This window comes from Amblyomma americanum, chromosome 6 (genome assembly GCF_052857255.1).
Source record: "Amblyomma americanum isolate KBUSLIRL-KWMA chromosome 6, ASM5285725v1, whole genome shotgun sequence".
In the NCBI taxonomy this organism is placed as follows: Eukaryota; Metazoa; Arthropoda; class Arachnida; order Ixodida; family Ixodidae; genus Amblyomma; species Amblyomma americanum.
In genome coordinates this window covers 52769308-52789589 of record NC_135502.1, presented here as the reverse complement: position 1 = coordinate 52789589, position 20282 = coordinate 52769308, and the positions used below count along the sequence as shown (strand labels likewise).

The 20282-nt window shown below is 49.8% G+C and overlaps 1 protein-coding gene across 4 annotated transcripts in view; it reads left to right on the top strand.

The window, feature by feature from the left end:
- The window catches only part of XRCC1 (DNA repair protein XRCC1), a 75799-nt gene extending 56167 nt beyond the window's left edge, over positions 1-19632 (top strand). For 3 of the 4 annotated variants that reach the window (XM_077626823.1, XM_077626821.1, XM_077626820.1), the window contains one exon: positions 18470-19632. In XM_077626823.1, coding sequence (XP_077482949.1) covers positions 18470-18586 — 117 coding nt within the window. In that variant the 3' untranslated portion in view covers positions 18587-19632. The remainder of the gene's footprint in view (positions 1-18469) is intronic. The other variant, XM_077626822.1, reaches the window with a different exon arrangement.
- The last annotated feature ends 650 nt before the right edge of the window (positions 19633-20282 follow it).

Here is a 20282-nt window from a genome sequence, read left to right as displayed (position 1 = left end):
AGCAACAGTTCTTGTCGGTGTGTGTTCGAGGGTCCGTAATACTAACAGCGCTGCTACGCGCAGTGAGGTCTCCTTCGGAATTTGCTAGACTAAGATGGGACGCAGGTGTTTTGTTCGAAATTGCAAAAGCCGTTACAGGTGTTGCAGGGGGAAGGTGAGCAAGGTGAGAAATTGTTGCCGCTTGTTGCCTTCTCGACTGACGAGTAGTCGTAAACGCTGTGCCGTACGACGCCCACATCCTCCTCCAGCAGATGAAACTTAGCGTGGTCACATACTCGACGAACGTGGAGGCATGTTTGCCTTCGACGAATGCCAGAAGCGCTTATACCCATCCAATCAAAGTCATCGCGCGGGTGTCAAACAAAAGCCCTGCGAGCAACCAGAAGCTACAGGTCATCTTATAGCGGTCATGGAAAAGAACGCGTTTTATTTTTTACTGTGCTCAAATGGTTGAAGCGTAGCACCAGTTGCTCTTCGGGCTACCAGCGGTAAAGAAGCGCGCGAGAGTGCCCTCAGAAGTCAGGCGCGCGCGGCCAAACGGAGCAACACGCTTGACCGGTTGCCTTGGCAACCGGAACGTGAGTAGTTTCTTTCCAGACCGCCAGGCGCGCCCAGCATGATAGTGGCGCCGCGGGCTTGTGACCTTTTCTGGTCGCAGCATACATCGGAGTTTAACACTCCTATATAGTCTTCCTCCGTGGCCCTGACGGTTGCGGAAACTGTTTTTGAAGTGGCGTGCCATTTTGTTTTGTTTTGCGAACACGAACGTGCGCGATACGAGTCATATGGAACGCATCTTATATTACAGGGACACTGAGGACAGCCCCACCCAATTATTGTTTTCAGTAAAAAAAAAAAGGAACGATTCTCTGGTTCTTTCTGGTTATGTTTACGCATTGGTCGTCGAGAAAATTGGATTAAAAAAATTTTACGCGAGTCGATTCAAACTTTTGACGCCCTTGCCGAAAAGGACACGTTGCCACCATTTTTGGCTCAGTGATTAAGGCGCTCGTCTACTGAGCCGGAGTACCCGGGTTCGAACCCGACCGCGACGGCCTCGTTTCGATGGAGGCGCAACGCAAAAAGGCGCCTGTGTGCTGTGTGATACCAGTGCACGTTAAGGACCCCCAGGTGGTCGAAATTATCCCGGAGACATCCACTACGGCACCTTTTCTTCCTTTCTTCTTTCATTCCCTCCTTCATCCTTTCTCTTACTGCGCGGTTCGGGTGTCCTCCGAGATAAGTGAGCCAGTTACTGCGTCATTTCGTATAGCCTCAAAACCATTTTCATTTCATTTCACCGTTTTGAAGTGAATGGCTTTGTGACATGGACTCTGGGGTCCGCTGCAAAAATTCGATGTTGACGCACGCACGCATTTTACTCGAAAACCGGCCGGTGGTGGTGTCCCCTGTAGTTTTTTTTTCTCTTTTCTAGCTTATAAAAGCCCCGTCTTCGTTGGGAGTGGTCACTTATTGATAAAGGCCCTATTGATAAAGTTCAACTTCAGTTTTTCCTCATTGGCCTTTTGAGAGAAAAAAAAAGATGGCTGTTTTCAAAGTCGTGCCTGCGGCGTAGTGCTCCGTGCTTCAAAGATTTTCTCAGTGGCCATCGTGGAGATCGCTTGCAGTCGCTGCGTCCCGGGTTGCTCGCGGCTTTCATTCACCCACCAAGCGACATCCCGTTGCATTCGAGACAGGTCGCCAGAAAGATGAGACTAAAGAGGCGAAGTCTTTGTGATGGAGCTGGTTTGAACTGAATAACCTCCCCTCACTACCGCATCATCGAGACGTGTGTTATTTAGGCGGAAGGCGTAGCTTCGGTTAACTTGGCTCTGCACTCTCGTGCATTGTGACCGAGCCATTAGTGCGCCTATCTGTGCCGGTGCGTATATATAGAGTCCCGATAGGTCTCAGGCGGGGGTTTTCGACTTCCGGAAACGCTCCCCTCGACGGGTTTCCCGCTGAGATGGCTGTGCAGGCGCAGAGTTTGACAAACTCACCTCGCGGGAAAGCTGGCGCCACTGTCTATGCGAGCTTCTTAAGGAGGTCTTCATCGACCGCGCTAATGCCGGGAAGACGAGGTTTCTTATTCAGCTCGGCTATTGCTGGGCCCGAAACGTGGCTTCTGCCTCTGAATCGGCAGCTGTGCCGCTGTGCGCTCCGATGCTCTCCCCTGCGTGCAGATAAAATTATTTGAGAAGTGCTCGTTTTGCGAGGTTGGTGTGCAAGCTTTCGCAGCATTTCATTGAGGTTCGCTGCGAGAAGAGTCGTATTGTTACGGCTTTGAATCCAGTTTCGCGCCTAACAATAGGCAAGCCAATTACGAAACCCCATCTTCCCGGCTCTCCTGCGCCTCTCCACGGTGGACGAAGGGTAGCGTCGTCAGCTTTCCTTCTATGTAATATTGAGAGGCTCTACGGGTGCAGGGGACGTTAGTCGCGTCGTTGAGCGGCCGGGAGGAAGTTTTTCTCCGTCACCGTCCGCGCTCTCCCGACTGCTCCTCATGCAGTCCCGCGCTGCTTTTGCGCGAGCACGTAGTCGCTCCTTTTACGTGGCTTTTGTTCGCTGCAGATTTTTACGTGGCATGGAGGGGAAACGATCCTTGCATTATTTTTACTTGGTTTACGCCCCCCCCCCCCCCCCCCCCCCCCCCCCTGAAACAACGTCTCCGTCTCGTGGCTTTCAGCTAAATTGGACTAGGCGGGACGTTTACGACGTTCGATAGTCATTCCGACGTATTCGTCCCGGGGTCCCTGTCAAAACCTGGATTGCGAAGTTGACCGAGAAGTGAAAAAAAAAATAATAAGGCGGCTTAACGAAGATGGCGGCCACTTTGAGTGACGCAGCTCGACGTAGTCGAAGAAGGCCGAACAGTTTGTTTGCATTCCATCGTGAGCGAACTCTTCATTCGCTGTTAGAGAGTGTGCGATGCTTCTGCACCCGTCGTGTTTCTTTAAGACTTTATTTCTGCCTCTGTCGAGATGAAGCGATCGATTCACGCTGTGCACTTCGGTGCTCTGCCGCGGACGCATCTGCAGACGAAAAAAAAATGTGAGAAATGTGGGAATCGTGGGCTGCTAACCGTCTCAGAACTGCGTTACGCTGAGGTGATAAACACATTCGGCACGTGCGGAACCGGTATTTAGGATTCGCCGGCCGTGTTCGACGCTCGCGTTGTCATTGCCCATCAACCCCGCGTGCTTAGGCGTACTCGCCGATTGCACGTGTCGGTGACGTCTGTTTTCTGTAGCTGTGCTTATCCTTTCGTGGCTACAAATTTTTACCTTCCTGCTCTGAAAAGAGTGCTCCTAAATAGACTCGCGGCACAAATTAGATTAGTCTCCGCCCGCGCCGCATTGTTTCTTTTTGTTTCTTTTTCGCCGGCGTCACCGAACGGGGCGATTGAGAGCGCCTAATCTGGCTAAGTGCTCCGCGAGTGCCTTGTTTGTCATAAACGGCTTAAGCTCCGTATACGCTTCGCTTCCTATAACAAAGTTCTGCGAACGCGTCGCAGTTGCGCGTTATTTTAGGCGCCCTTGGATTTGGCGCGTGTCGGTTCGTGCTTGCGTGGGCACGCGCACATTTAAAGTCTTTACTAGCGCGCCGTTCTTTTTTTGACGGCATATGTTTCCCTGAAACCGCCTCGCTTTTGTTCGCGGCCGGTAAGCTCTCTCTGCGAGCGGGTCTGAATGTTCAGGCTACGCACTCTGTGGCTAAGCGATTATTAATACTGGATATTATTAGGCGCTGGGTTACTTCAAGTAGGCGACAGTTTGGCTCCATAAGCGAGAGGATGGTCGAGGCGGAATTGTATCTGATACCTGATTTAATATCTGCTGCGCGTCCTTGGACCCAAGATATTAAACTTATTTTTTTAATATGGCGGAGTGCTTGGCTTGAAGCACTCTGGCACGGATCGGCCCGGTATTGCACTGCCTCCGGGATCGGCCCGGGGCATATTAGCGCGCGCCTTTTCTTTCTATCTTTGCTCTCGTACCCTTTAACTCTCCTACTTTCGGCACGCGGCAGCGAGCGTGGTTCGGCTTGAACCATTAGGCAGGCCCGTGCACTTTCCTTTTCTTTCTTCCTATCAGCAACAGCAGCAGCAGCTCCATAAGCGAGCGGTAAGGACAATTTTTAATAAAGGTCGTGGCGAGAATAGTGGCGCGCTCCTTTACAAGAGAAGGCGGAATGGACGGACGGACGGAACCGGTGCTCACTTATGTGGCCACATGTGTGGACACACATGTGACCATATAGTGACCACATATATGACTATACGTTCCCGCTCACATACCAGAATTGAAGCTGTGAAATCATCGTTTAATGGAACACTGAAGGGGAATTCGAGCTCAGTCTACACTGGTGATTTAGCGCCACGGGATAGCAAACGTTTTATAGCAATGTCACAGGTTTGATAGACCGGGAAATTGCGTAAAAGCTAATTGCACGTGGCTACATTCCTTGCGGATGCCTGCAGTTGCGCCCCGCGACACGAATTTTTCGCAGGCTACGATTGATTCATGGCTTTCTTTTACAACGCTATTTCGCCGTCAGTTGGCAAGTGCCGTCAAAACACGAGGGAAGCATCGCGGCGAGCGTAGCCAAGAATTCAGAGTCTCATAAAAGCAGCTCAAATCAAATGACGTGCAAAAGGACGAGACACAAATACCAGCCCTGAGTCACGCGCCTCGCATTTTGTGCACCCAACCTGCGCGAAGCCGTTGTATGCAAGAAGTTCAGAACTGCAAGCTTTCAGTGGCATTAATTAATAATGGTAGGCAATTTTGAAACAAGTGACGTCACTTGTGTCAGGACAGCACCTTTTCCTTTCTTTTACTTTCGTTTCCTTTGCTTTCCTTTCGTGTTTTCTTCTTTTTTTCTTATTGCACTTTTGCTGTGAATAAAGTGAATGCAGGAAGAGTGAGCGCTGTGGGCCTTGGCTTTGGTCTTCCATCCCCTACCGTTCCTAAATTAAATGCCAGAGAGGAAGTTCCATGATCGCGTGGCAAAGTTCACTAGTGTCGATGTGCATTGCACGGTCTCTTCTCGTGATGCTTTTGCTGCATCCTTTTGCGCCAGGTGTCTTAGGTGCGGTTCAGTCTTTGTTCAGTCTATGTTCGATGTTGAAACGAAAGAAGTAGAGAAAGGGGAACAGAGAGAGGCGAATGGGGAAAACGATGACTGGGAGTCGTTTATCATTCTTTTGTCTTTGTTCCGTCTGTTCTACGGTTTACGTGAAGCTCCTGCCCAGGCTCAAGGGCTAAGTGAGAAGAGGCTATACAGCAGAGCGGCGTACTGCGTGTCCGTATCTCTAAGAGCTTTTCGGCCATTTGTCGTGGGAGACGAACGTTAGCGATGCAGGCCAGGAAAGACGTGTCATAAAGCTTTACGGCAGTTGGCAACATTCTGATGCTACCTCGGAGCATCCTTCTTGCACTGTATACGAGGAGTACGGGCACGCGCCTATCTTAAATAGGTATAAATTTAACTGTGGATTAGATTTTAATTGCGTTCGCAACATATTCACCTGTTTTCTGGCATCTGCCGCAACTGGCATGGCTGGTAGACAATGACTACATCTTTGCCTGCAGAGGAAAAATAGATGCCGCCTTCGTCTGGAAGACGTTAAAGTAACGGGTGTTAGCTGTTTGTTTTACTAAAATTGACATGAATGAGACTAAAGTGAGGTACACCAGTGGAAATACGAATTTGACACCTTGAATTTATAAGTGACGTCACCAATCAGTCACCAGTTGGATATATCAGTGACGTCGCCAATCAATCACCAATTCGATATACTAATGACGTCACCAATCAATCACCTGTTTGGTTGCTATATCGATTTACTATAGGGGCCGCCATCTTGAATTCCTCGGACTTAGAAAATTTCGCGCCAAAGGGAGGTGGTAGCACACCCCAAGGAATCGGGAAACGTGGTGAGTAAGAGCTAATGCTCTTAAAAATCCGGTTTTTATTAATTATTGAGGCTTATACAAAAGCCGGTATATGGCGCAAAGTAATCCGGGCCTGCCAACGAACTCCAGTCGCGCTGTCCAATGGATGTTGGTTCGCTTCGCGCTAAGGTTATTCCTCGGACATCCATCTTTCAGGGTTTCACTGGCTCTCTGTTCATCGCGGCACCCGGCAGGTGTTAACGGCGGGCGACAGCTTCCGCATTCGTCTTGGCCGAGTCTGGACGCCGGAGGCGCTGCGACTTTGCTCCTTGCCGCCGCTTTTCGTACGAACGACGTTGGATGACGAGAGAGGGAGCTCGCGGGACTCGATACTTGAGGCGCCGAGATTGATTGCCGTCTTTTTCTACTGTTCTCTAACGGCTTTCACTTTATTGGCTGTGCCGCGTGTTTTAGCCCTATCGGGGAGACACCCTTTTATCACTCAGGACACTGAGGGCCGTGCCGGAGATTCTTTGGAAGCCGTCTTCCGCGTTCCTTTCCGGATGGACGCCAGGATAGGCTCGAAGGAGCAGTGGTGTTCTCTTTGTGTCTATTCCGCGACAATGGGCGCGCGCTGCTTGTAAGAGCCAAAATGCCGCTTCTTTGTTGTGACTTAGCGGCAGTGTTCGCTATTCGTTGTTGTTAACAAGGGTCACCTGGCGCCACTTTGCTGGGGTTGGAGGCACTTCCCTCACAAAAATGGTCTCTAGACAGTCTATAGGCTTTTTATGACTCTATTGCCTTCCTGTAGATTTTCTTTTTGTCAATTCATAGTCTATATACTTTCTGTAGACAAAAGTCCAATAAAAATGTATGGCCATCAATCTATAGATTGTCTATAGACTATCTATAGGATTTGTATTGCCTATAGACTGTTCTCTGGGGTTTGTCTGTAGAGAGTCTATAGACTTTATAGACAGAAGTATATGGACAGTCTATAGACTGTCTAGAGAAATTTTTGTAAAGGTTGAACGGTGAATGGGGTGTTCGCCTGGTAGTATACAATGCAGGCTCACTGGATGAGGGCGGTGAAATGCGTAGCGATGCGTACTCACACGTACGCTAGTGGTTAAGTGTGGGACTGAGTGCGAGACTGAGACTGTGCAGCAAGTTGGTTCACGAAATGGTTTACGGAACGGAAGATGGCGCTGATGTGCTAGCCTACGAAGCGGGCCCACTGTACCCGTTCTTGAGGTCTAAAGCACTTTATACGCATGTGGAACACAAAGCCCGTGCATAGCGGTTTCCGTCGACCAGGTTAAGCTGCAGCAACCTCCCCCTCTACCACGGCGCTTCCTCCTCACGTAACTTTCCAGCTGCCGGTCTTGAACAGAAGCGGTGACATTCTGTTTCCCCGGGGCGAGTCTGTCTGCGGCGGAATTGCATAGGTGAGATTTTCGCCTATCGCCTATAGAGCGCGAAACGAATCGGTTGACTGCCAGAGGCCGACAAAGAGCGTAGCAAGGCGATGATACACAAGGTCTACTCGATCGTGTAAGTACGCTGCGCCGAGGCGACCGAGGCTAGCCTATTCACGGATACGGGCCGATACAAAATGGACGACGACTTCCGGTTGAATTCGGAACCGGGAAAGCCATACGCGGATGTTGAAGAAAGTCAGCGGCGCTTTTCGAAGATTATCGGTACTTAAAGAAAGCGTCAGTCATCATAGAGGGGAAGCTTTAGGGGCACATAGTCTGTCGTGTGGAGCGCATGCGTGTTCAGTGTATGCTCCATTCTGCAACCGAAACTTTCTTTAATTAGATACAAAAAGCCTTATTCATGACACTTTTTTCCGTGCAGAAGTTTAAAAGTCCAACAGTTTGAAAAAAAAAAACGAGAATTTGGATCCTAAAATTATCTGAGAACTCATGAAAATTTCCTTTCCGTCGAAGTTTACGTATATGATTTCCCTCAGACGGGAATATTCCCGGAATGGAATGTCGCTGTGCGCGTTGCCTCTCGGCTGGGCCGTCTAGTGCGGGTTGAAGCCTTTCTTCCGCCTTGGGAAGCCTGCCCGAAGGAAGAGGAGGCACTATTTAACGCGCACTAAAGTTTATCCTCTTCTCTCGGCCCTCTTCACTGAACCCTGGCTGATCCCCCTTCGTGGGTATGTGCCATGTCACTTAGGAAACAACGACGAAAAACGTCACGTACCGGGCACGCTACTTACTACAGATGAGGATTTTAAAGACGAAGTGAAACACACCCACACAAACTCACGCATGCGCATGCACACACACAGTTTTTTTTTCAATGCGGAATCATTTCACGGCTCATGAGTGGCGTCGCCGGAAGCTGTAGACAGGCGCCGTGGACGGAAGTTGTGGACAGAGCGTGTCCACGCGAACTGAATGAAAGCGCAGTCGTAGCGCCATCATGCGTCATCCACTGTTACCTCCCCTCGCAATGTACGGCGTTAGTCCAGCAGATGGCGCGAGCGTAGGCGAGATGACGGAGTCGAGATGGCGGACGCGTATGAGGGAGAAAGGATGCGCAGCAAGAGAAATGGTTTCGCATTATTGCACCTAAGCAGACTTAAGTGCAACCCTGAAATTTTTTTCATAAATTGCGTGCAAGTTCCGTGTACTAGAGAAATTTTAACGGGGCATCCAGTGTACGTAATGCGGCCTGCCTGAAGTCCTTCCATTTCGTTCGCCATCAAATAGCCCCTAATGACGCGCTTCATTTTCAAACGTTGCTTTTTCTTCCACAAGCAGTAACTAGTACATGGTAGCTTATTGTTTGTTCGCGAGGTCGTCGTGGCAGTCGAGAATAAAAACGTAGGAAAACGAACAAGACTCCTGCAAGAGGTGTTATGAGTAACATTGCTATGGTTACGACTGTGGTGGTCAAATTTTCTGAAGTAATTTTTTCTTTGCCGTGCCTGGCGACCGCATATCGCTAACGTATACAGGCGTTGTTAAATCTGCCTTTACATAAGCCTGCGCATAATCGCTCAAAAGAACGATTTAAAACTCTTATCTTCTCAGGGCCCTGTCACACGCGGGCAGCGATGCGTATAGCAATGAACTAAGGTGTGCAACTGAACACCACGGTGCTTTACAAAAGTGACGAACCTAAAGCCTCTGTTTCGTCACGACAAAGCGTGGTGAGCGTTGTGAAGCTTGGAGATTACGGATGACCTCTTATCCAACTGTTCATGGTCGGGCAGGCTCAGCGGAAGAGCCTAGAGCAATAACGGTGAAACATTGCGCGGGTGGCAGCAGAGCTCCATAACGTCACGTCCGCACGTGCATGAGGTGCCGCGAAGTTGCGAGGGCGGTTGCTTTCGAAACGATGGTGACCTCTCTAATGAAAGGTCGCCGCGTTGTCACTGATACTTGCGATGCATGCCTGGTAATGACTTCCGCTCTGTGGCCTCGCCATTGTCGCCCGTAATTAATGCGCGGAACGTCAGACGGGACACATTAGTGACCGGGTCCCAGCTCTAATTACGCCACTGATGGTGACCGACCACGTCACGCCAGTGTGGTGAGCGGCAGGAGCTGCTTTGTGAGCTCGGTGTAAGCTATGTGGCTACATTGAGAATTGCCCTTCGGTTTAGCTGACCTCGGTCTGTATTGGAACCCCTGTGGGGACAGTTTTCTTTGCACCAGCGCACACTCACGAAACAAGGTCAACCCCTATGCTAAGGCTGAGGAGACGAGCTCACAGTAAGCCGCTTCTTTTTTCAAGCAAAAAATAAATCGCAGGATGGTCACGAGTGTGTAACACGAATGTTTGAGCGTTAGCTGTGGTATGGGAGCAAAGTATTTTTCGCAGACATGTTCTGTTTCTTTCCCCCCCCCCCCCCCCCCACAAAGTCAGCCAGCTGGTGGTGAATCCGGACTTGCCAGGGACTGCAGGGATATCAGTGGGTTTTGGTAGTGCCTTTCAGTGTTTCGAACCAACCACCTCCTGCACCCAAGGAGGACGCCCAGACCGCTAGGCCGCCCGTCGCCTCCCATCCTGTCCCTCCTCCTCTAAAGGTGGTGGTGGGGGGAGGGGGAGTTTTTCCTTTGCTTTTTGCGTCGGTCAACCGAGGCAGGTGGCGCTGCGGACGTCGACAGCGGCGGCGCGAAGCTGTGAAAGAGCTGATAAGACCCGGCGCTCTAAACCTTGAGAAAGTAATAAAAAAAAATCAGGCAGTTTTACGTGCGGCACCTTTCCTTTTCTCGCTAGCTATCGGTTTGGAGAAAAATGCAGTTGTAGATCTTTCGTGTGCCTTTAGGTTGCTAGAAGAAGGAACTCTTTTATATAAATTGTAACTTTTTTAGTACCTTGAGTTCTCGCGCACAACATCCATTTCTAACCCTGTGTTTGGCGCAGGACAACCTTTAGGTGCTTATGCGCCACAGAAACTCCGAAACAACATCTTTTGCACCAATGAGTCGCGAAGATTTCGGCAGTTTTGGAGCAGGCAGTGCTTGAAACTGAGTTCGCTCGTCCATTAATTCGTTCGTCGCCGTCACGACTTAGCGGAGCGACCTTGAAAGGGCCTGCGCCACGGGACTACGGCACCTTTCCTTTCCTGTTCTTTCTTTCTTTCTTTCTTTCTTTCTTTCTTTCTTTCTTTCTTTCTTTCTTTCTTTCTTTCTTTCTTTCTTTCTTTCTTTCTTTCTTTCTTTCTATCTATCTTTCTTTCTTCCTTTCTTTCTTCATTTCTTTCTTTCTTCCTTTCTTTCCTTCTTTCTTTCTTTCTCTCTCTCTCTCTTTCTTTCTTTCTTTCTTCCTTTCTTTCTTCCTTTCTTTCTTTCTTTCTTTCTTTCTTTCTTTCTTTCTTTCTTTCTTTCTTTCTTTCTTTCTTTCTTTCCGGCGCGGTTCAGGTGTCCGCCGAGATGCGAGACAAATACTGCGCGATTTTCTTTCCCTGACAACCAATTTTCATGCGCGCAGAACTGCAGCTGACAGTCCACCCTCTATCGTCGTGCGCAAAAAATGCTATGAAGGGCAGTAAGTGTTTCTTCTTTTTAATTTTTAGTCAGAGCATTAGCCACCAACGTCATTGCTGCCCTCATCGTCCCGTCTGTGCTATACGAGGAACTGCTAGGTGGATGGGAGACAAATATATGTACACAGTTTTGCGGATTTTACGAATCAGAACGGACGTACGTATCTCTCGGTTCCATTCACTCTAAGCGTGAAGCAGCCTTTTCATTATTCAGCGGACAGGAGGAGTGCCGGCGGTATAGCGTGAAGAATGGGCGCTTCTAGTACTGCGCCGTGGCCACTGGACCCTGAACGGAGTAGGGAAGAACAGAAGGCAAGGCTCCTTCCGCTTTCGGGGGGACTCCTCCTGTAATGACTGCCGAGGAAGTGGGCCGGACGACGAAGAGCGGCCCGAGGTTGATGCCCCTGACGGCGAGCGCTGAAATATTCACGGGAGGCTAACGAACGTCGGCAGAAAAAAAAAACACAAAAAACAAACGAGGCCCTTGCGAGAGCGGCTTGCTGCGACTTTTATTTCGCTGTGTCCCTGATGTAAACGCACTCACGCGTCCACGCCCGTGCTGTAGGTACGTTGAAAGATATGTGAACAAACGTAGGAGGAAGTGAAAGTGGTGCCTGAAACTAAAGAAGGCAGTATAAGATGGATATTTTTTTTTTGCTGTGGTACTAACTGAGATCTACGTTTATTTCCCCAGCATCTGCAGGAAAGCCGCGAAGTCGCGTGCGTTGCATTTTTTTTTTGCATTTGTATAATTCTCAGCAATACTCCTCTTTCGAGAGTTTGGTAAAGCGGGCTTTGCGTAAATTGCGTGCTTAGCGGAATAACGAGTCCCGAGTGCGCACGCGCGGAACGCTAACGGCGAAATGGCGTTAGCGCACGCACGCAATTTTCAGAAGTTAGTGTTCCGGCCTTAGCGGCGTCCTTCCAAGCGACAGCCGCTAGCTTCAGCCGAATAAGTAAGTAGTCGTTGCGGTTCCGGTTGACGCGTTTACCGGGAGCTGCTCGTTTTGTTGTTGTTGCCTTTCGCTGTGACTGACTTTGCTTCGAGGGCAAAGTTAATAATAATAATTGGTTTTTTGGGGAAAGGAAATGGCGCAGTATCTGTCTCATATATCGTTGGACTTTTTTTATTATTAATTGGTTTTTGGGGAAAGGAAATGGCGCAGTATCTGTCTCATATATCGTTGGACACCTGAACCGCGCCGTAAGGGAAGGAATAAAGGAGGGAGTGAAAGAAGAAAGGAAGAATAGGTGCCGTAGTGGAGGGCTCCGGGATAATTTCGACCACCTGGGGATCTTTAACGTGCACTGACATTGCACAGCACACGGGCGCCTTAGCGTTTTTCCTCCATAAAAACGCAGCCGCCGCGGTCGGGTTCTAACCCGGGAACTCCGGATCAGTAGTCGAGCGCCCTAACCACTGAGCCACCGCGGCGGGGCACGAGGGCAAAGTTCGAGCTGTAATAATAGTAATAATAATAATAATAATAATAATAATAATAATAATAATAATAATAATAATAATAATAATAATAATAATAATAATAATAATAATAATAATAATATTAATTGGTTTTGGGGGAAAGGAAATGGCGCAGTATTTGTCTCATATATCGTTGGACACCTGAACCGCGCCGTAAGGGAAGGGATAAAGGAGGGAGGGATGTGGTGGGTTCGACTCCCACTGCCGCCGGTTACCCACCGGTTATGCTTTAATGGGTACAAGCCATTCCTCGGCCTGGTGCTCGGCTTTCTAGGGTGCATGGCTTGGGAAAGGAGCCCGCGCCTTAAAATCCCAACACTGTGTGGGCGTTGCAGTGACGCTTGCGTCGCGTCTCACTGCTGGGGCTCGCGGATTGGTGTTCGCTCAAGCTGTAATTCAGCCCAGTTTTTGAGATGGTCTCGATTCTAGGGCTCCTCGTCCTAAAGGGGCCTCCAGCTGCGATGCAACCGTCTGCAACTGCTCGGAACGTAACATAAATAGGTTTGGAGCTTTGTCAGGGTGTGTTATATGCATTTCAATAATTTAACATGGTAATTTATATCAAATTTACAAAAAGTATTTTGAACATTACACGCCGTGTGATGTGAAAGTGTTCATGCTCAAGCGCTTTATCACTATGTGGCGCCACCGTGTTTACGTTTATTATTACACACAAATTTTAATTGCCGAGGCGATTAATAGTGGTTCCAAAATACTCTGAAATATAATGGTCTCACAGATTAGCGGCAGTGGCGACCATTTTAAAACGACATTTCTCGTCCATGTGAAGTGATCGCGTTTAACGTATTCGGAACGCTACTGTAAAACTCTCGGTTGGGATGAGTTGCTTGCGGCACGCTAACGTAATTTCCCTTAGGCCAGCTGTCACTCTAACGCTTTACTGAAGCTGTCTGTTTTCGCCGCGGAAATTGAGTGCTGGCTGTGAATACGGAATTGGGGAAATACCGCCTCACGGGAGTGTCCGAAGCGGGGTTTGCGCGGTTTAGTTCTGCAGAGATTCTTGCAAGTTTTTGTTGGACTTGAGCTCGATCGGAGTTTTCGGGAGGAGAGCCCTTTCGACACTTTTTTTTTTCGTAGGATGCGTTGCAGTTTGCCGCAACCACAGAAGCAATACAAGAACGGTGAAACATCGTCCTCTGAAAAAAAAAGCTCTTTTTCGGGGAGTGTGTTCATGCTCTAGCGTCACTTCCGTTTCCGTCTAGCTGAGTGGGAGGCCCCGCATGGTCGACTCGTGGGTTCTGTTTTCGTCTGCAAATGCCACTCATAGTACGCCGGCTGAGGGGGGGGGGGGGGGGGGCGTTGAGTGCGGCTGACAAATGTTGAGAGATCGTAAAGTTTTTTGAAGCGGAAAGCTTTACTACACGAGGTAAAGCAGTCGTCGCGTAGGCCGGAGAATGACCTTGAACCACCTTCAGCCCAACTACATTAGCCATGTATGACCATATGTGGTGCAGTTATGGTGTCGAACCCCTCACCTTGACCAATAATCTTTAGTTGACCTCTGACCTTGCGTTGACCTCTGACATTTGACATTGGGTGACCTTTGTGGTCACCTCTGACCTTAAGGACACCGGATGGGGTGATGTGAAGCCACGTAATGACATCCGATGGGGATGTCATAAGACCATGTGATGCCACGTCATAGCTACCTGGTCGTGTGGTTATGTATAAGCGGCTGTCGCGAGTGTGTGCCGGAGCTGCCATGGACGAACCTCAGGCGCTTAGCAAGCGTCCTTGCTTTTCGCTAAATTCCAGGGTTAGCCACGTTAAGCCACTTCCAATTTTTTTCTTTTTGCTTCTCTGCGGTTGCAGTTCGAACGGAAATACGCGCCAATTTCAGCGTCGTTTTCGGCGCGGACTTCGCCACGCTTTCAGTACGGTATCCGACTGAGACTGGCGAGATAGCTGAAAGGCATATCGTGCTTTTGAAGTGCAGGGCAGGACAGCGCGCGTTTGCTCCCAGCCGTTTGCGCTCTCAGTGCGTGAGCCGGTCACGACGCGTTCGAATGCGCGCATCGGGCTTGAACACCGCGACAAGGCCAAGAACCCGTACCGGGGAGTTCGAACCAGCGCTATACTGATAGCGATGGAGCGACGCCAAAACGGGACGGAACGGACAAATGCCGAACGCTTTTTCCGCTGCAGTGAGTACCGAGTGGTCGCTCCACTCTATATTCAAAGGCGTAAAAAGGGAGTAAACTGTACTCTAGGGCACTCCCTTTTATTAAAAGAGCGTTCGCTATAGGACGGCTTACTTAGAGTGTTTAGAGTGTCGTTTTTCTATCTATAATCTATCCATCTGAACTTTGCCGTTTTGGTGGGCGCCCTTAATGTCTCTTACGCCGCTTCGCTGCTTCGGGTACCGTTACCCCGCCTTCCCTCCTTCCCAGTTTGCGCGCAACGCTCTCTTTCCCTTTCCTAATAAAGCGGAGGAACGCGATTGCGCTCATCGACTTGCAGATGTGGCGCCGCCGCCGCATCTGGAAGAAAGAAAGGGGGGGGGGGGGGACAAATCACAGCGTGCGCATCCAGTACAGAAAACAGTGCTGCGGCAGAGCGAATCGATCCGCGGTCGTTTATTTGGCGGCGTGCGCGGCAGTCCCTGCCGTATCGCTTCCTGCGCACCGCCGATTGGAGTGCTTCGGGCCCGTGCGCTGAAGAAAAGCGACGGCGATAATTTATTCCCTCCGGGCGCGTGCGGCTGTTCCTGGGCGGCTGCCGAGAGAGGGGGGGGGGCGATGCTCGTGAATTCAAGCGAGGATTTACTACCTGCAGCTGTTTCAATTAATATACACGGAAACGCCCGCGCATCCCGCTTAGAAATTTCCTGTCGGACTGCGGGATGCAATTTGTTTTATTTACGGTAGGAAACGAAATCGTTATTTATGAAGGCGGGTGGGGTGAAAGTGTTGCGCTGGCTGAACGTATGCGTCCAGCCTTACTTGAACAAACTGGGTAGAAAGTGATAGCACGACGTTATACGGCGCTACCGCCGGGTGGTAAATTCGCAGTTCCTTGGAGGCTCGGCAACGGCATCACTATAGTGCTGCAGAGGTAAGATGAACGTTCAGCAATCTGCGCACCCGTTGAGGTGGCTCAGCGGTTCTGGTGCCTGGCTGCTGACCCGAAAGACGCGGGTTGGAATCGCACTCGCAGCAGTATTTATTTTATTTAGTTATTTGCGGCTTGGCGAAGGTCAACCTCAAGGTCAAGCTTCACACAAACTCTCTGTGAGGCGGTTTGACCTCGTCAAGCAGTGCTTTCGCACTAAAAATAAGCTTTTTTTAAGTTTTGCATCTGATGCCACAGTAAAGAGGTAATCAAAAGCTGCTTCGCCCATCCCTAAGGGAAATATTTGTTACTCTTTTTTGCACTGTAGGGGCCGGATGTGTGCTTACTTAAAAATTGGCGGTGGTTTAGCTCTGGTTAAACATGGAGTCACGCGATAGCTGCAGCTGGCCGGGTGGAACTTGGTCACGTGACCAACCACTTGACGAACCACGTGATCAGCCACGGCTCCGCGCCGCCGGCACCTACTCCGCGCCACGTGACCAACCACGTGACGGCGTGGCGGTGCAGGCACGCAGCCACAGGGTGGCGCCGCGCCGCCGGCAGCTCCGCACCACGTGACAGGCGCGCAGCCACAGGGTGGCGGCGCCGCCACGCTGAAGGCTCGCAATGCTATCGTAATGTAGCTATCGCTACAAAAAAGAAAATAATGTACGAAATTTCGCATACATTTGCAGTGACAGATGGCGGTCGCTAAAGCCGCCGATCGCCGATGGTAAATAAAAGACAGCAAGCTTGTTCACGCAACACGGCATTTTACACTCATCTTGAGGAGAAAGAGGAGCGGAGAGGAAAATTTGTGGCGTGCACCCCCTCGCTGCACAATGCGCGCTCGCTTCCGTGCTGAACCATCAAGATGCCGTGACGACTTGACGTCTGAAACATCTAAGTTGCTGCTGTGGTCGGACAGTTGTGCGGACGGTAATTTACGTTTTTAACTCCTTTTTTGCTGGCACTGCAAGAACCACGAGAGGCCGCTGTTGGGCTTTTCATTTTTATGCAGTAAATAAATAGGATGAGCTAAAAAAATTGCCAGTAGCTTAACTTTGCTAACCCTGGAATTCCGCGAAAAGCAAGGACGCTTGCTAGCGTCTGGGGCTCGTCCCTGGCAGCTTCGCTACACGCTTGCGAGGGTTGGTCTATAATGTACCTACACCATCACGTGGCTACGACGTGGCATCACATGGTCTTATGACACCTCCATCGGATATCTTCGCGTGGCTTCACATCACCCCATCTGATGCTCTTAAGGTCAAAGGTCAACCTAAAGGTCACCTACCCTGAAAGGTCATCTAAAGGTCATGGATCAAGGTCAGGGGTCAAGGCTTCGACACCATAACTGTACCACATATGGTCATACACGGCTAATGTGGTTGGGCTGAATGTCGTTCAAGGTCATTCTCCGGCTTACGCGACGACTGCTTTACCAAGCGTAGTGAAGCTTTCCGCTTCAAAAAACTTCTTGCTGTGTTTCTCCTCGTGTTCGCTTTGGGAGACTTCGCAGACGAAGTTTTCAGAGGTTCGCCATGGCGTGAAGCGAACGCATGCCCATAGACACCTGAGAACTCACTTGCCAGCTTGCTCGTAAGCTCAATGCAGAGCCATAGCACCGCGACTACTGAGAACCGAATAACCACCTCTATCATGTCAAACGCGTCGGTGTAGTGGTGCGTCGCTGGCGACTGACCATCCGTACACATGAGCGGGATCACGCTGCCAGACATTGCACACGATCATGTCGCAGTACGTTTCAGCAGCTAATAGAGTTATGGAATAGCGAATGCAGGTTTGCGCATGGTAAACCATTTTCCGGGACGGTATGGTTTATGTCACATTATTCAACGTACGCAGATGAAACGACAACTGCGGTGATAGTGGTGCCATCTGGTTTGGGTGAAGTGAACAATTTCGGCTAATACAACATAAAAGACAGGCCAAATTTATCGCCCATCCAATTTGTTATAGGCAAGATAAGACGAAGAGAAGCCCTGTACCCAGTTTATACCAGTTGACATGCCGAAAAACGCCTTAATACCGTCGCGTTCACCCCGAAACAAGAGGCTGTGCTTCAGATCTGCGCGCCGCCATGTAGGCTGTTATCTTATTGGGGTCGTTGAGCATCTGCTATGGAGCGTACGCTATGTGCGTGGCATCTCCTGCCTGTTTCTTCGACAGATTCCGCTGCATTCGAGCGGCAGCATCCTCTTCCGGCGTTTCGACCAATCAGTTGTGGCCAATTATAACGGTTCGGATCATGACAGAAACTCGGAATACGGGCCCTGCTGTCGAGACAGGCCTCGTTTGCCAGTAGGGCTTCATGGGCTGCTAGGACTGGGCATCCCACCCTGTCGCCACTGTTGCGACTGGGTCATCCCAGCCTGCTGCCACTGTTGCGTAGAGCTGCGTTGAAACGGTCAATGCGACGGTGAGTTAAGGAAACATTTATATACAGTATATACAAGGGAGTCATATAGTCGGCACAGGGGCCGGCAGCACAACGGACTCGCACAAAGCGTGGCGATGCCCCGGTAGAGCGTCTGCCTCACTTGATGTCTCCGTCTGCTCTCCGTCTGCTGCTTTCGCTCAGCGCGGCTCGCTTTTCATAGCCTCGAGAACCGTTGCAGCAGCCAGCCGTTCGAACCCTCCATTCAGGTCACGCCACTGGCCACCATTTGAATTGAACGAATGGACGAGTGGGGCTCGGCCGTTAAAAGTTTGCAGCCGGGAAAGGTCTGCCACGAAGCGTCGGCTGAGTCTCCAGCCGGCGTTAGCGAGGGGGGTATTTCGTCGGGCGAGCCTGGATGAATCATGCTGCAAGCCGTGACATGCCCCACAGTCCGGGCTTGTTTTGCGCGATGGCGTGCGCACGGCGCTGGTTACCACGGATGCCAGCGGAATGCGGGCTAACAGCGCTTAGTGGTTTAGAATTTTCCTTTAACCCCCCCCCCCCCCCTTTTTTTTTCCCCCACCGTTTTCTTATCGCAGGCGCTGTCTGCGAACGAGTCTTTGGTGTTTATCCGGCCTCGCTGGGTGAGCCGTTGCCACGAGTCTGGTCGCAGGGTGCCCTACCAGCCCTTCGTGGTCGCCTGTCCCGAGTTGTGACCAGCCTGATTCCGCCACCGGCGATTTGCTGGGAAGAGATCTCCCGCGCAGACGGGAAACCATGGGCTGTCGTTCACTACGCTTGTTCACTACGCATACATTATGATATTTCTGCTGCCAGCAGCACCCAATGTGGTTTGTAAATTAAAAGCCTGAGGAAGAATAAAAAAAAAAGCGCACACGAAAAAGGGTGTATCCCTTGCTCTGCTGGTGATCACATGAAATTCACGGCCGGTGGTAATAAAGTGAATTCACTACAGTGAACTGAACTGTTTTCTAACCCATCAACGCAGGCGGTATGGTAGTCTGTGAAAATGAACAAACCATAGAGTGGAAATATCTGTTCTGCGTTTTCAGACGCTGTGCCAGGAAGACTTCGTGATGTCTGGCTATTCAAGCATATTGGCGTTTTTGTTCTGTCCTTGCAAACTGATGACAGTGCTTTTTCAGCCACTATGTGCTTCATGTAGCTTGCTGAATGTGCAACGCATGCAAGCTGTGTGACTTCATATGGCCATGTATGCACTGGTGTTTTTGCTGACATGTATTTTACCTTTGTTAGTAAACTTAAGGTTGCAAGAAATAGTAGCGCATTCTATACTGATACTAAGCTCTGGCATGTGAGAATAAATTGTATGCTCTGTCGATTTCAGCAAGCAAATTTTGCATCTTTTCACCACTAGACATAGTAGTTGCCAATGATAAGTATTAATTTTCTTATGCATTATGCATTTTTGTTTTGATGGCATTTAGTTTTCTCTGCACAATAATTGATTTCAGATGACAAGCTCATGTAGCCACAGTCTGTGTGGACCCTTGTAAATAAAGTTTTTACCCACAATGTCGACAGTTTTATACTGTTAACTGCTGCAAAGTATTTGTCGACCATGTCTGTCCCATCATGTACTTCTTTTTCTTAGGCAGTGCTGTAGATCTTCTTGCATTGCGCTCTAAAGCACGAGTATCCGTCTAAAGTTCCGCTCCTTGACATGTTCAAAGTTTTAACCAGAGAAATAAAAAGCAGAAATTAAGCTGTTCATATTTACAAGAATACAACTACTTTTGTCTGTGTCGATGTAAAACTGGCGGAGACTAAGAAAACGAAAATCTTTTTTGCTTATTCGTTCCAACAAACCATTAGTGACCTATTTTCCCATGTGCAAGGAACTTGTTCCACTGCCTTTCTCTAGGAAACTACACCACCCCGCCTGCCGCCGTGGTGGCTCAGTGGTTATGGCGCTCGGCTGCTGATCCGAAAGACGCGGGTTCGATCCCGGCCGCGGTGGTCGAATTTCGATGGAGGCGAAATGCTCGAGGCCCATGTACTGTGCGATGTCGCCTTAAAAAAACACCAGGTCGTCGAAATTTCCGGAGCCCTTCACTACGGCGTCCATCGTAGCCTCAGTCGCTTTGGGACGTTAAACCCCCATAAATCAACCACAAACCTACCAATAAGCGTCTTGCCCAGTCTGCTCTTAAGCACCTGCGACCTGGTGTTGGTGGCTTTTGCCTCCATCTCATTATCTCCTGTCTGAAATGGAGCGAAGTGAAACTGGCGTAAAGGGCCGATATCCTAAAGGAACAGGGATATGAGATTTACAGGTCGCATTTATGTTTTTTTCGCTGTAAACGTCGCGTACGGCAGTCAGTAACCTTGTCGCATATGTGTTATTCACAAATTCACGGAGAATTTAAC